Raw genomic sequence first — 14,345 nt, forward strand, 5'->3', positions numbered from 1 at the left:
TATAAGACCAAGTCCATATTATGGCAAGAACAGCTCAAATAAACAATGAGAAACAACAGTCCATCGTTCTTTAAGACATGAAGTTCAGTCGATACGGAAAATGTCAAGAACTTTGAAAGTTTCTTCAAGTGCAGTCGCAAAAACCATAAAGCGCTATGATGAAACTGTCTCTCATGAGGACCACCACAGGAAAGGAAGACCCAGAGTTACCTCTGCTGCAGAGGATAAATTCAGAGTTAGCAGTCTCAGATTACAGTCCAAATAAATGCTTCACAGAGTTCAAGTAACAGACACTTCTCAACATCAACTGTTCAGAGGAGACTGCGTGAATCAGGCCTTCATGGTAGAATTGCTGCAAAGAAACCACTACAAAAGGACACCAATAATAAGAAGAGACTTGCTTTGGCCAAGAAACACAAGCAATGGACATTAGACTGGTGGAAATCTGTCCTTTGGTCTGAAATGTAAGATTTTTGGTTCGAACCGCTCTGTCTTTGTGAGACACAGAGTAGGTAAACTGAGGATCTCCGTATGTGTGGTTCCCACCGTGAAGCATGGAGGAGGGAGGTGTGGTGGTGATTTTCTGGTGACACTGTCTGTGATTTATTTAGAATTCAAGGGACACTTAACCAGCATGGCTACCACAGCATTCTGCAGCAATAAGCCATCCCATCTGGTTTGCGCTTAGTGGGACTAACATTTGTTTTTCAACAGGATAATGACCCAAAACATACCTCCAGGCTGTGTAAGGGCTATTTGGCCAAGGAGAGTGATGGAATGCTGCATCAGATGACCTGGCCTCCACAATCACTTGACCTCAATCCAATTGAGATGGTTTGGGATGAGTTAGACTGCAGAGTCAAGGAAAAGCAGCCAACAAGTGCTCAGCATATGTGGGAACTCCTTCAAGATGATTGGAAAAGCATTCCAAGTGAAGCTGCTGGAGAGAATGCAAAGAGTGTGCAAAGCTGTCATCAAGGCAAAGGGTAGCTACTTTGAAGAATCTCAAATATAAAATATATTTTGACTTGTTTAACACTTTTTTGGTTACTACATGATTGCATGCATGTTATTTCATAGTTTTGATGTCTTCACTATTATTCTACAATGTAGAAAATAGTAAAAATAAAGAAAAATCCTTGAATGAGTAGGTGTGTCCAAACTTTTAACTGGTACTTGAAGTATTCACAGCAATTACAGCTGTGAGTATTTTGGGGTATGTCTCTAAGAGCTTTGCACACCTGGAAAGTACAATATATGCACATTAGTATTTTTTAATTCTTCAAGCTCTGTCAACTTGGTTGTTGATCAAAACTCCCTTTCCAATGACAAGCATACCAATTAGATGATGCAGCCACCACCATGCTTGAAAATATGTGGTACTCAGTGATGTGTTGTGTTGGATTTGCCCCAAACATAACACTTTGTATTCAGGGCATAAAGTTAATTCCTTTCCCACATATTTTGCCGTTTTTCTTTAGTGCCTTATTGCAAACAGGGTGCATGTTTTGGAATATTTTTTATTCTGTACAAGCTTCCTTCTTTTCACTGTGTTTTAGGCCACTAGATGCAAATCACACACTTAGTCTGTAGCTGACACTCAAATACACTGCACTGAACATAGGCAGAGACCTAGCCAATGAATGTGAATGTTCAATTTAGTTTCATTATATCCTTACCTCACAGAAATACAAATGTATGCTTTACCTCGCAACAAGCATGCCAGAGCCAAAACAGATTGCGAAGAGATAAATGAAAGCATTTTCTTAATCAGTTTTGGCAGGTAATAGTTTCATATGGTAATCCAAATATGTTCAACCAAACCCAATGGGACTACAAATGCTTCAACTGCTGATACACTGTAACAATATTTCCCTCATACTGTAACACTGTATACATTGTAAAATATAATGCACACTGTAACATTGTAATAGTTTTTGTAACACTGTGTCAGATCGTTTTGCATGACCCGGTGCAAGTGGTGTAAAGTACTTAAGTAAAAATACTTTGAAGTACTACTTAAGTAGTTTTGGGGGTATCTGTACTTTACTTTACTATTTATATTTTTTGACAATTTTTACTTTTACTTCACTACATTCCTAATTAAAATGATGTACATTTTACTCCATACATTTTCCCTGACACCCGAAAGAACTCATTACATTTTGACTGCTTAGCAGGACAGAAAATGGTCCAATTTGCAGATTTATCAAGAGAACATCCCTGGTCATCCCTACTGTCTCTCATCTGGCGGAATCACAAAATACAAATGCTTTGTTTTTAAACGATGTCTGAATGTTGGAGTGTGAGCCTGGCTATCCGTAAATAAAATACAAATAAAATAGTGTCGTCTGGTTTGCTTAATATATAGAATTTAAAATTCTTAGCACTTTTACTTTTGATACTTAAGTATATTTGAGCAACTACATTTACTTTTGATACTTAAGTATATTTAAAATCAAAAACTTTTAGACTTTTAATCAAGTAGTATTTTACTGGAGTCATTTTCTATTAAGTTTTCTTTATTTTTACTCAAGTATGAGAATTGAGTACTTTTCCCACCACTGCCGGTGCCCCGGGTGGGTGGAGTTTGCACATTTGAGACATTTCCTAGTGTCCATTTCCTGGTTTCTAAAATTCTAAAAGTTTTCCCAATTTCAGTTTATGTAAAAAATAAGTCATTGTGTAGAGAATCATTGTACCATCTAAACTGCTGTGAAATATATTTTCCATTGCAAAAAATAGTGTATTTGTACAAAATCAAAGTGAAAGATGCAAAAACAAAACTTAATAACGGGAAGCATAGAAATAGCTTATAGAAAACAAACTACCGCTTTTTAGACTTGCTTTCAGTGAGAATGACAGATCTGTAACACACATTTGTTTATGAGTTTGAGCGGGTTGCCCAAAAAGTTAAATATTGTAGCTTTAAGTAAAATCTCCACCCACCCTGGGCACCATGCCATGCAAAACGTTGCTGAACGTTCATCCTTATCTCAGAACATGGGCTTATGTCGCATTCATATCAACTGGGAACTTGTAAATCTCTGACTTCCGAGCGTTCAAGATAACTGGGAACTCTGGAAAAAACTAACTCAGAGTGGGAAAAATATTTTAGAATGTTCATCCAACTCGAAATTCCAAGTCCTAAACTGATTTTTTTCCCCTAGAGCCCCGACTTTCCGACCTGAAGATCACTAATGTCATGATTTGACCTTTTTTCGAGTTCCCAGTTGTTTAGAACGCGGCATGGAACCTCGGTTAAAAACTAGGTCTATTAATGACGTCAGTGATCTTTAGGTTGGAAAGTCAGAACTCTAGAAAGATGCCAGATTTTTTCTAGAATTCCGAGTTGGTTGACCGCTCAAAACTATTTTTCCTGTCAGAGTTAGTATTTTTCGAGTTCCCAGTTGTATTGAATGCTTGAAAGTTGTTTTGAACATGACATAAGCCCATGTTCTGACTTAAGGATGAACGTTCAGCAACATTTTGCATGGTCTGGTGCCCCGGGTTGGCAACACATTCAAAACATGCCGTGTTCAAAACAACAGGGAGGTCAAATCATGACCTTAGTGATCTTCAGATCGGAAAGTTGGAGCTCTAGAAAAAGGCCAGAGTTCCCGAGTTGGAATTCTGAGTTGGATTACTATTCAAATAAACATTTCCCAGTCTGAGCTCATTTTTTTTAGAGTTCCCAGTTGTTTTGAACACATTGAAGTGGGAATTCTGAGATTTGTACATGGTACCAGTCATCTTGAATATGGTGCTTTCAAGACAACCGTGAACTCTGAAAAGAACGAGGTCAAATCATGACAGTGATCTTCAGGTCAGTGACCTTCAGGTTGGATGACTGTTCAAAACGATTTTTTCCCCCAAGTTCCCAGTTGTCTTGAACGCACTAAAGTCGAAGATGTCCGAGTTCCGAGTTGTTATGAATGCGAAAATTTTCTTCTCCAAGTGGAATGCCTCATACGTACATGGGAGGAGTCCACGTGAGACACAGTCGACTTCAAATTTGATTCGTTTGGGAAAATGTACATAATATTTTCTGTGTCGTCCACATACATCTGATTGGTCACTTGAAATCACTTTCTCCACACGATAGGCTGAGAAATGTTATGGAGGGGGGGCTCGGAATATATCCCTCCGCCCACACTGTCTTTGTTGTCGTTAGTGCTGTTTGATATGTGCTGTAGATTTTGGTGGCGCTGTAACACGGATGACAACCATCTAGCCTGGTAGTCCGTCGCAGCGGCAGCAGCAGTTTTTCAACGGAGGAGAGTGTATCTGCGACCGCGAAGGGGAGCAAGGATTCACGGCCTCAATAATGGCTACTGAAACCACATCGTCCTGCACTGGCTCCAATTTACTGCAGCCGATAAGCGAGATAATCAATCTTCCTCTAGACCAGGTAAAAAAATATTTTTAAATGTATTATCTCCTTGGTTTTGGTGTACTGCTGTAGGTTAACTGGTTTTATTAGTGATGCAGAGATTGTAGCGTGCAGGCTACAATAACCTCATTGAATGCCGTCTTAATCAGAAAGTCAGAGACGTCATTCGCTAGATTGTTGCATTATTGTAAAAAATGTTTTAGGCCTACTAGATTCCAATATTTTTACATTTTCGAAATGGTTGGAGAATTTGGTAACTTCAGCTTCTCGTGTATTGTTTAATTGTCAACTGTAGGATGTATTAGGCCTAGCACTTGCTTATTGAAAGTTCCATTCATTCAACACTATTTCCACCTAGGCTGCGCCACTGTTGCAAAACTTATAGGCCTATACTACCACCAATCGTTTTTTTTCCACACAGACAAAGCGGTCTACATTGACATCTTCTCAAGCGAGTAATTCATCAACCCTTTAAATCAATTAAATTGATACCAGTGTCTCTCCTAGCTAATCGCTTATTATTTAATGCGATTAGACTTGCCTACCACAATCAGTGTCCTGCTGTGTGTGACGTAGCCCACCAGTTGTGTAACAAGGTGTGGTCCATTGATAACTATTGCATATCGTGAGGGGTCGTTTTGACGTTAGCCTGCTAATGCTTGCATTCTAATTACATTTCCGTTTATCACACACACACACACACACGCACACAGCGGACTTTGTTTAATACTCTGCTGTGTCACTGTGAGCCCTCTTCAATCATATCAAACTGTATCTTCCAGAGATCCCCAGGGGTTGTGTACAGCAGCATATGAAAAAACAGTTGGTCCCTCCAAATATGTGATGGGGACAGTAACCCAATACTGTTTCAAATCAATATGAACACTCAACCTCGTGTCTCTTTGCTATCACTGAATTGTCCTTTTACGGAGTAGGGCTGGGCGGAATATCGTATTTTACTATATACCAGTATTGATGCATGGATAGGATTGGGTTTTTACTTCACCTTCTATAATTGTATTTACATGTTTGGTTTCTTAAATTTGATACGCAACTACTGCGCGTGTAATGTCCGTTTTTATAGTAAACTCGTTTGCTACTTGAGTCGTATTTCTCTCAACTGCTGCATGCCTCTACTCACACCAAACCCTGCCCCTCAAGGAGCGAGCAGTGGCTCCACCACGGAGTCACGAACACTTTCTTGCCGTTCACTCTGCAGTCTCCACGGTCAGACAGATGCAGTACTGTGTTGGTGACAACGACGCTGCTTTCCACAAGCGTTCAATAATTACTATTAGTTTGTATCTTGCTGTCTGCTAGTTTGTCTTTTCTTAGCAAGTTGTGGCTAAAATCCATCTTGTTAGCCGCTAATGCTAATCGCTAGCTAGCTTTCTAAATGTTATAAGAGTCGGAGCAAACGTAGATGGCTAAAACATCCTGGTGCTGGTGTAGGCCTAGATAGCCTACCATTGCACAAACATTCCTATCTTAAATAAGAGAGGTATAGGTGAATCATGAATGTTACTACTTCAATGAGGTTTAACGGTGATTGGTATCCAATAAGTAGTCCGTCATTGTAAATAATAATTTGTTCTTAACTGACTTGCCTAGTTTAAAGGTTACATGTAAAATAAATAAACGTATTACCGCCACCTACTAGACTGGAGTATAACTCCCTTATACTTAAAATAAATAAATAAACAAAACCCTTACATCTAATCCGACACTCACAAAAAAGCCACCACCACACTCCACTATTTAAATCGATCTAGTCCTATCTCAGGCCAACTGCCTGAAAGGACAGGACACCACCACTCAACACACCCTGTAACTCTTCTGACATCAAGTCTCCTACACCCAATTACCTCTGCAGCTCGCCTCAACCTAAATTTTCTGCAATTTCGGTTCCATCCCTGCAGTACATTTGATAACCATTATTATAAATGCTGACAACTTCTGCACTACTCTAACCCTGGAAACCTCAACCTGTTTCTCTCACACCGGACATTTCTGAACCCTAGTCCCATCGGCACCCCGACAATTAACACATACCATTACTTTTCCCAATGCTACACATTCCTTTGACTCATGCCCTTCTGCACACTTCTCACCTTTAGGAACCTCCCTCATACACATGGCTGCCTAATGGCCATATGCTTGACACCTGTAACAACGTAATGTATTTGGCACAAGAGCTCATACAGGGTAACTTATACACAGTGCATTCGGAAAGTATTCATACCCCTTGACTTTTTCCACATTTTGTATCCTTATTCTAAAATTGCTTTGTTTCCCCCTTATCTGTCTACACACACTTCCCCTGTCTTTGATCAGGCATACAGCTCACTCTGCTTACTCTTTCTACCATTCTTCTTTAACAAACCATCTCCCTTTTCCCGCCATTCCTCCTCTGTATTCCAAGTATACGGCAGGGTAGCCTAGTGGATAGAGCGTTGGGCTAGTAACCGAAAGGTTGCAAGTTTGAATCCCCGAGCTGACAAGGTACAAATCTGTTGTTCTGCCCCTGAACAAGGCAGTTAACCCACTGTTTCTAGGCCGTCATTGAAAATTAGGATTTGTTCTTAACTGTCTTGCCTAGTTACATAAATAAAAATACGTCTCCTTATGAATATAGTGCACTTCTCCGGGCATACATGTTGTTCTTGCCCTCTCAAGGGATGCCGTTTTCCTTCTCTCCAGCCCGTCCAGACACAACAACGCATCCCTTCCATGGATCCATGAATATGTTATCTCTCTTATCTCTGTTGGCTTGCATATTTACAAAATGGGGAAGAGTATTCTGCACAAAATATCTTTAATCTCAGTTGCACTCAGCAGGGAGAAAAAGGATGAATAGCATGGGCAGGGATCTGCCATCAGGTGAAGAGTTTGGTCATTGTGGTTTAAACAATAACACAATAAATAATTAAATGGAATACAGATAACAACATAGTGTCCAGCTCTAGAGTTGGCCACTCTTTACATAACCAATGGCTGGTGGTCTATATTACCTTAGCTGTCTATGGCTCAAGTAGCTCTAAATTAAATGCAGTCACCTCCAAAATGATTGGCCCTTTAATAAAGATGAGCAAAACATTTTATACTGATACAACTACTCAGAGGAGACATTTTCTTAGACCATTCTTCCATACATAATCTTTCCAGGTCCTTCATATACTTCGGTCTGTGCTTATGGACTGCCCTCTTTCAAACCACATGTTTTCAATGGGGTTCAAGTCCAGAGACTGAGATGTCCATTGCAAAATGTTGATATTGTGGTCATTTAACCATTTCTTTGTGGATTTGATGTGTGCTTGGGATCATTGTTTTGCTGGAAGATGCACTTGTGGCCAAGTTTCAGCCTCCTGGCAGAGGCACACAGGTTTTTGGCTAAAATGTTATGGTACTTGGTAGTGTTCATGTCGCTATTGTCCTAACAAGAGCCCTAGGACTAGTGGAAGCAAAACAACCCCATAATCTAAAATATCCACCACCATAGTTTACAGTAGGTATGAGGTTATTTTCTGCACATGTATCCATCTTTTGACGACAAACCCACCGCTGGTGTGTGTGACCAGTCTCTGCCGCTGAAAAACATCCCCATAGCATGATGCTGCCCCACAGCCATGCTTCACGGTAGGGATGGTGTTAGACGGGTGATGAGCTGTGCCTGGCTTTCTCCCGACAGAGCGCTTTGCATTCAGGACAAAGAGTAAAATGTTTCTCATCAGACCACAGAATCTTTTGCCTTATGCTCTGATTCATTCATGTGTGTTTTTGCAAACTCCAGGTGTGCTATCATGTGTGTTTTTTTTCTTCTTCCCAGGAGTGGTTACTCTCCCATAAATCCCAGATTGGTGAGGTGCTGTAGACTGTCCTTCTGGCAGGTTCTCCCAGCTCAGCCAATGAACTCTCGTTCTTTCATAGTGTGCCTTGGGTTCTTGGTCACCTCCCTGACCAAGGTCCTGATTGCCCGGTTGCTCAGTTTGGTTGGATGGCCAGCTCTAGGCAGTCTGGGTAGTTCCATATTTCCCAATGATGGAGACCACTGCTCTCGGAAACTTTAAACAGTCTTGAAATTGTTTTAAATTCATTACAATTCTGTCTTGGAGATCTATGGACACTTCCTTGGACTTAAGTGTATTTTTTTTATTTAACTAGGCAAGTCAGTTAAGAACAAATTGTTATTTACATTGATGGCCTACCCCGGCCAAACCCTCCCCTGGCCAAACCCTCCCCTAACCCGGACGACACTGGGCCAATTGTGCGCTGCCCTATGGGACTCCTGATCAAACCAGGGTCTGTAGTGATCAAATTTATTTATATAGCCCTTCTTAGAACAGCTGATATCTCAAAGTGCTGTACAGAAAACCAGCCTAAAACTCCAAACAGCAAGCAATGCAGGTGTAGAAGCACGGTGGCTAGAAAAAAACGCCCTAGAAAGGCCAAAACCTAGGAAGGAACCAGGAGAGGAACCAGGCTATGAGGGGTGGCCAGTCCTCTTCTGGCTGTGCTGGGTGGAGATTATAACAGAACATGGCCAAGAGTTTTTTTTTTAAATGTTTTTTTATTTTTTAAATATTTTTTTTACCAAGATGTTCAAATGTTCATAAATGACCAGCATGGTCAAATAATAATAATCACAGTGGTTGTCAAGGGTGCAACAGGTCAGCACCTCTACCGCTCCTGCTGTCTCTAGAGAGTTGAAAACAGCAGTTCTGGGACAGGTAGCCTGTCTGGTGATGCCTGAGATGCAGTGCCTTAGACCACTGCGCCACTCTGGAGCCCTGATTATAGTTTCTGACATGGACTATCAACTGTGGGACCTTTTTTTATATAGACTGGTGTGTGTTTCTAAATGTCCAAACAATTGAATTGGCAACAGGTGTACTCCAATTAAGTGGTAGTGTCATCTCAAGGACATTGAATGTACCTGAGCTCCATTTGGAGTGTCATGGCGAGGGGTATGAGTACTTATGTAAATTAGATATTTATGTCACATTTATTGAAAATTAAATACAACATTTCTGAAAACATGTTTCCACTTTCTCATTATGTATCTATCTAGGCTCATCCATTTTGAATTCAGGTTGTAACACAACAATGTGGAATAAGTCAAGGGGTATGAATACTTTCTGGAGGCACTATCAGTCCTATGGGTTCTACTTCACTTGCATGAGTCATGATTTTCTGCCATTCATTGATGTCATGTTTCAGAACGCCCTATACAGCGAACACAGGAAGTACAGGAAATTAGAATTGGGTTAGATGCGCTTTACTGTTTTATGTGTGCATGAAAATATGAAGTAGCCGGTCGTTTGAAGTTGACGAGTGCCTTTTGCTTTTCCAACTGAACTTTAGCAATTACTCATATTAGCAAACTTATTTTCATTTCAAACGTAAAATCTCTCTAGTATAGGCTACTTATCGTGTTGAATAAGTGTTCATTTTCTGGATGGTAAAACATTTTCAGTGTATAGAAAAGATGATGGTGCTATATATTTTTAAATAAGATCATCTTTGATAATTGACAATCACCTAAATAAAAACTTGACAGTCGGGGAGAATCTAAAATTGTCATTGCGTGGGGCCCCCCATTGATTTTACATTTGAGTCACTCCGATAGCACAAGGCGGAAGCAATGGAAAAATGTGTAGCATTGTAGGAAATTGACTTTAAAAGGGCAAACCGTTTCTGCGGCCAAGAGGGCCTCTAAAACTGCGCCATTGGCCACGCCCGCTACCCCCTAACTTCGCTACCGATGTCGTAGTTCTGTAATGTGGGCAGTGTAATCTGAGCAGGCCCCAGCCAGCTCCCCTCCCTGCTTTCTTGGTGTAGGCCTGCTATGAAATTGGCTCTCCACATGAAGTGCTTTGGCCCCTTCTATACTTCTGTACCACACCCCTTTCACCCACACTGAGGCAAGCTTGTGTGGGTGGGACTTGTTATAGCATGCCTGCAGGTTGACATACTCTTGGTAATGTGATCACCTGTCTGGCTTTAAAGGAAGTCTTTGGTCTAGCTTGTCATGCTGAGAAGTTCTTATTAGGATAGGTTGTTCAACATAATTAGCCTAGTTCTATGGTTAGTCAAATTAATAGCCTAGGGGTTTCTCGTAGGCCCATTGGCATCAGTATGAGTCACTGCACAAGTGTTCATTCTGTGTAACATATCATTGACCATTGCCTGGGGGCCAGGAGTGGCCTGTGAGTGTCACAGGAATTCCAGATATGCAACCAGGTATTGTTGCTCTATGATGACATGTTCTAATCCAAACCCTGCATTCCTTAATAGGGTCATTATTGTTGTGGTTTCATCTTTTTCCATATTAGTCCATCTGCTGTAATAACTGGTGCAAATAGCATTAGTGTGGAATTGTTTAAGAAAGCTGTGTCTGATTGGTCGTGAATGCACTCTCTTTAGAATGACGTATGTTAAAGTAAACCGCTTGGCTGAGTCGGGCCTCTCACTCCTTCATCTTTGTCAAACATCAGCATGACTACGTTCCAATTAGAGAGGGAGAGAAGGAAACACTCCCAGAGTAATATTTAGCTTTTCGTGTGAAAATCATTGGTGTCGTGACGCTTTTCTAAGCAACGGCTGAACTGAATGTGTTAATGTCACACAGCAAAGTACATAGATCACTATATTTGTTAACTCAACAGCATTTCTTATAATACATTATGTTAATAGTAAATGATGAAATTCAGTTTTTCCTCTTTATTAACCCTTCCATGTACCTCCTTGAGAAAGTAGTGGACTCTGAGGCCCTTAACCACACTACAATGCCAGACTTAAAGGCTTTTGTCAACTCTCATATGACGCTGACCAGCCTGTTACAATGAAGTCGTAAGCCTCAGAACGCCAATGCTCTAAGGCAGGGGTTTACTCTGCAGCGCTGGGACTTTTCCTCTGGAGAAAAGCATACTTTGTACCAATGATGCTTCACATTGTATGTTTAAAGCATTCACTACTAATGAAGAACTACTCTGCTCTGTGGTTTTATTGGAATACAGTTTAATGCACATAATGTGATTGTTGTGGATAGTCAGGGTAATATAATAGGTTAATACATTTCCATGATTTCTGTAATAATCCTGTTTACATGGACACATCTGAAATCAGGCTACTGATGGGCCTTTTGATAAATGCAGAAAATTACCAATCAAAATAAACATTCTACCACAGTGACTATGTTATTTCTGTGAAGACTTTTTGATTCGGAGTTCGGACATGTAAAGTTTGAAAACTATAAGATGCATACTTATAGTTTTTAAGAACTCACTTCACTCGCGCATAAGAGGGAGGCTTGCGCTACCTGGTGCTGGCACATACGCAGCTCCTATACACCACTGTAATGCCTATTAAGCTGTTTACATGTCCTAATCATTGGAAATATTGCTCAGAAAACTAGGTATTTTAATCTGTGTATACTTACTTCAATTATGACTTCCATTTTAAGTTCAGCAGAGCAAGGTGTTGACATGACTAATGCCTTACTTGGCCTTCTGCCATAATCAGTTTATTAAATTGTTAGTGTGCATGTAAAAGTTGTCAGTGTGGTTTTATTTCTCCATGTCTGTAAGACAAGCCTTCTCTTGTTACTGCTGCGCTTTCCGTGGGCCTGCTGTGTTGTCACCTCCCTCTGTGGTTTATAATGGAGGAAGGCTGGTTGCTAGCCCCCTAGTGATAGCTCAGTAATGGAGGAAGGCTGGTTGCTGATCCCTAGTTATGGCTCAGTAATGGAGGAAGGCTGGTTGCTAGCCCCCTAGTGATAGCTCAGTAATGGAGGAAGGCTGGTTGCTAATTCCTAGTGATAGCTCAGTAATGGAGGAAGGCTGGTTGCTGATCCCTAGTGATAGCTCAGTAATGGAGGAAGGCTGGTTGCTGATCCCTAGTGATGGATCAGTAATGGAGGAAGGCTGGTCCCTAGCCCCGTAGTGGTAGCTCAGTAATGGAGGAAGGCTGGTCCCTAGCCCCGTAGTGGTAGCTCAGTAATGGAGGAAGGCTGGTCCCCCCGTAGTGGTAGCTCAGTAGCCCCGTAGTGGTAGCTCAGTAATGGAGGAAGGCTGGTCCCTAGCCCCGTAGTGGTAGCTCAGTAATGGAGGAAGGCTGGTCCCTAGCCCCGTAGTGGTAGCTCAGTAATGGAGGAAGGCTGGTCCCTAGCCCCGTAGTGGTAGCTCAGTAATGGAGGAAGGCTGGTCCCTAGCCCCGTAGTGGTAGCTCAGTAATGGAGGAAGGCTGGTCCCTAGCCCCGTAGTGGTAGCTCAGTAATGGAGGAAGGCTGGTCCCTAGCCCCGTGGTAGCTCAGTAGGAGGAAGGCTGGTAGCTCAGTAATGGAGGAAGGCTGGTCCCTAGCCCCGTAGTGGTAGCTCAGTAATGGAGGAAGGCTGGTCCCTAGCCCCGTAGTGGTGGCTCAGTAATGCAGTAATGGAGGAAGGCTGGTTGCTGGTCCCTAGCCCCCTAGTGATGGCTCAGTAATGGAGGAATGCTTGTTGTGGTTGCTAGTCCCTAGCCCCCTAGTGATGGCTCAGTAATGGAGGAATGCTTGTTGTGGTTGCTAGTCCCTAGCCCAGTAGTAATGGCTCAGGGACTAAAAGCCTGATCCCTGATTTCTCAGGGGAGGCTCATTCCCTTCCCTGCTCTCTCTAATTGGTGCACCTCAGGGGAGTATATTTGTTCCAATAGATTTTTTTTTTTTTTTGCTGCTTACTTATGTGTAGTGCTACAGATGTACTGAAGAAGGATGATGAGCCAGTGTGATTTCTCCAGGGATATGGTTAGTGTTGGTCATAATATAAGAGCTCCTAAGGAGCTTGAGGAGCAAACTCATAGCCCAAAATGTAACATGGTGTAACTATTGCCCAAGGACCTGCATTCATTTGGCTACAGTTCTCATATTGGATTAGTACTGACCAGAACACTATCAATTGTTCAATTGAGGTTTTATTGAATTCTCAGTAAGTCGACGCACAATTTTATAAAACTACAAGAAGGACCAGGACCCCCCCTAGTATTACTCGTCATTATTCCAAAGGCCAATCACTCTCAGAGCAATCAATTGGGAATTAAGTTAAATAACCTGTATTGATCAGATTTGGCCTTACTATGTAAGGTGAAATAATAATAAATAAAATATACACTACCGTTCAGAAGTTTGGGGTCACTTAGAAATGTCCTTGTTTTTGAAAGAAAAGCTTTTTCCCCCCCATTTAAAATAACATCAATTTGATCAGAAATACAGTGTATACATTAATGTTGTAAATGACTATTGTAGCTGCAAACGGCTTTATTTTATTACATTTTTTTTTTAGATTTAAAATCTACATAGGCGTACAGAGGCCCATTATCAGCAACCATCACTCCTGTGTTCCAATGGTACGTGAGCTAATCCAAGTTTATTTTAAAAAGGCTAATTGATCATTAGAAAACCCTTTTGCAATTATGTTAGCACAGCTGAAAACTGTTGTCCTGATTAAAGAAGCAATACAACTGGCCTTCTTTAGACTAGTTGAGTATCTGGAGCATCAGTATTTGTGGGTTTGATTAGAAGCTCAAAATGGCCAGAAACAAAGCACTTCTGAAACTCGTCAGTCTATTCTTGTTCTGAGAAATGAAGGCTATTCCATGCGAGAAATTGCCAAGAAACTGAAGATCTCATACAACGCTGTGTACCACTTCCTTCAAAGCGCAAACGGGCTCTAACCAGAATAGGAAGCGTGGGAGGCCCCGGTGCACAACTGAGCAAGAGGACAAGTACATTAGAGTGTCTAGTTTGAGAACCAGACACCTTACAAGGCCTCAACTGGCAGCTTCATTAAATAGTAACTCAAAACACCAGTCAACATCAACAGTGAAGAGGCGACTCGGATGCTGGCCTTCTAGGCAGAGTTGCAAAGAAAAAGCCATATCTCAGACTGGCCAATAAAAATAAAAGATCAAGATGGGCAAA

At 41.4% G+C, this 14,345-nt stretch overlaps 1 protein-coding gene across 1 annotated transcript in view; it reads left to right on the top strand.

Annotated features, from left to right (window-relative positions):
- The first annotated feature begins 4,162 nt into the window (after nucleotides 1-4,162).
- The window catches only part of LOC112262023 (lysophospholipid acyltransferase 2), an 82,275-nt gene continuing 72,092 nt past the window's right edge, over nucleotides 4,163-14,345 (top strand). The window contains exon 1 of the mRNA XM_024437690.2: nucleotides 4,163-4,411. Within this exon, the coding sequence (XP_024293458.1) occupies nucleotides 4,328-4,411 (84 nt within the window). The 5' untranslated portion in view covers nucleotides 4,163-4,327. The remainder of the gene's footprint in view (nucleotides 4,412-14,345) is intronic.

This window comes from Oncorhynchus tshawytscha, linkage group LG11 (genome assembly GCF_018296145.1).
Source record: "Oncorhynchus tshawytscha isolate Ot180627B linkage group LG11, Otsh_v2.0, whole genome shotgun sequence".
In the NCBI taxonomy this organism is placed as follows: domain Eukaryota; kingdom Metazoa; phylum Chordata; class Actinopteri; order Salmoniformes; family Salmonidae; genus Oncorhynchus; species Oncorhynchus tshawytscha.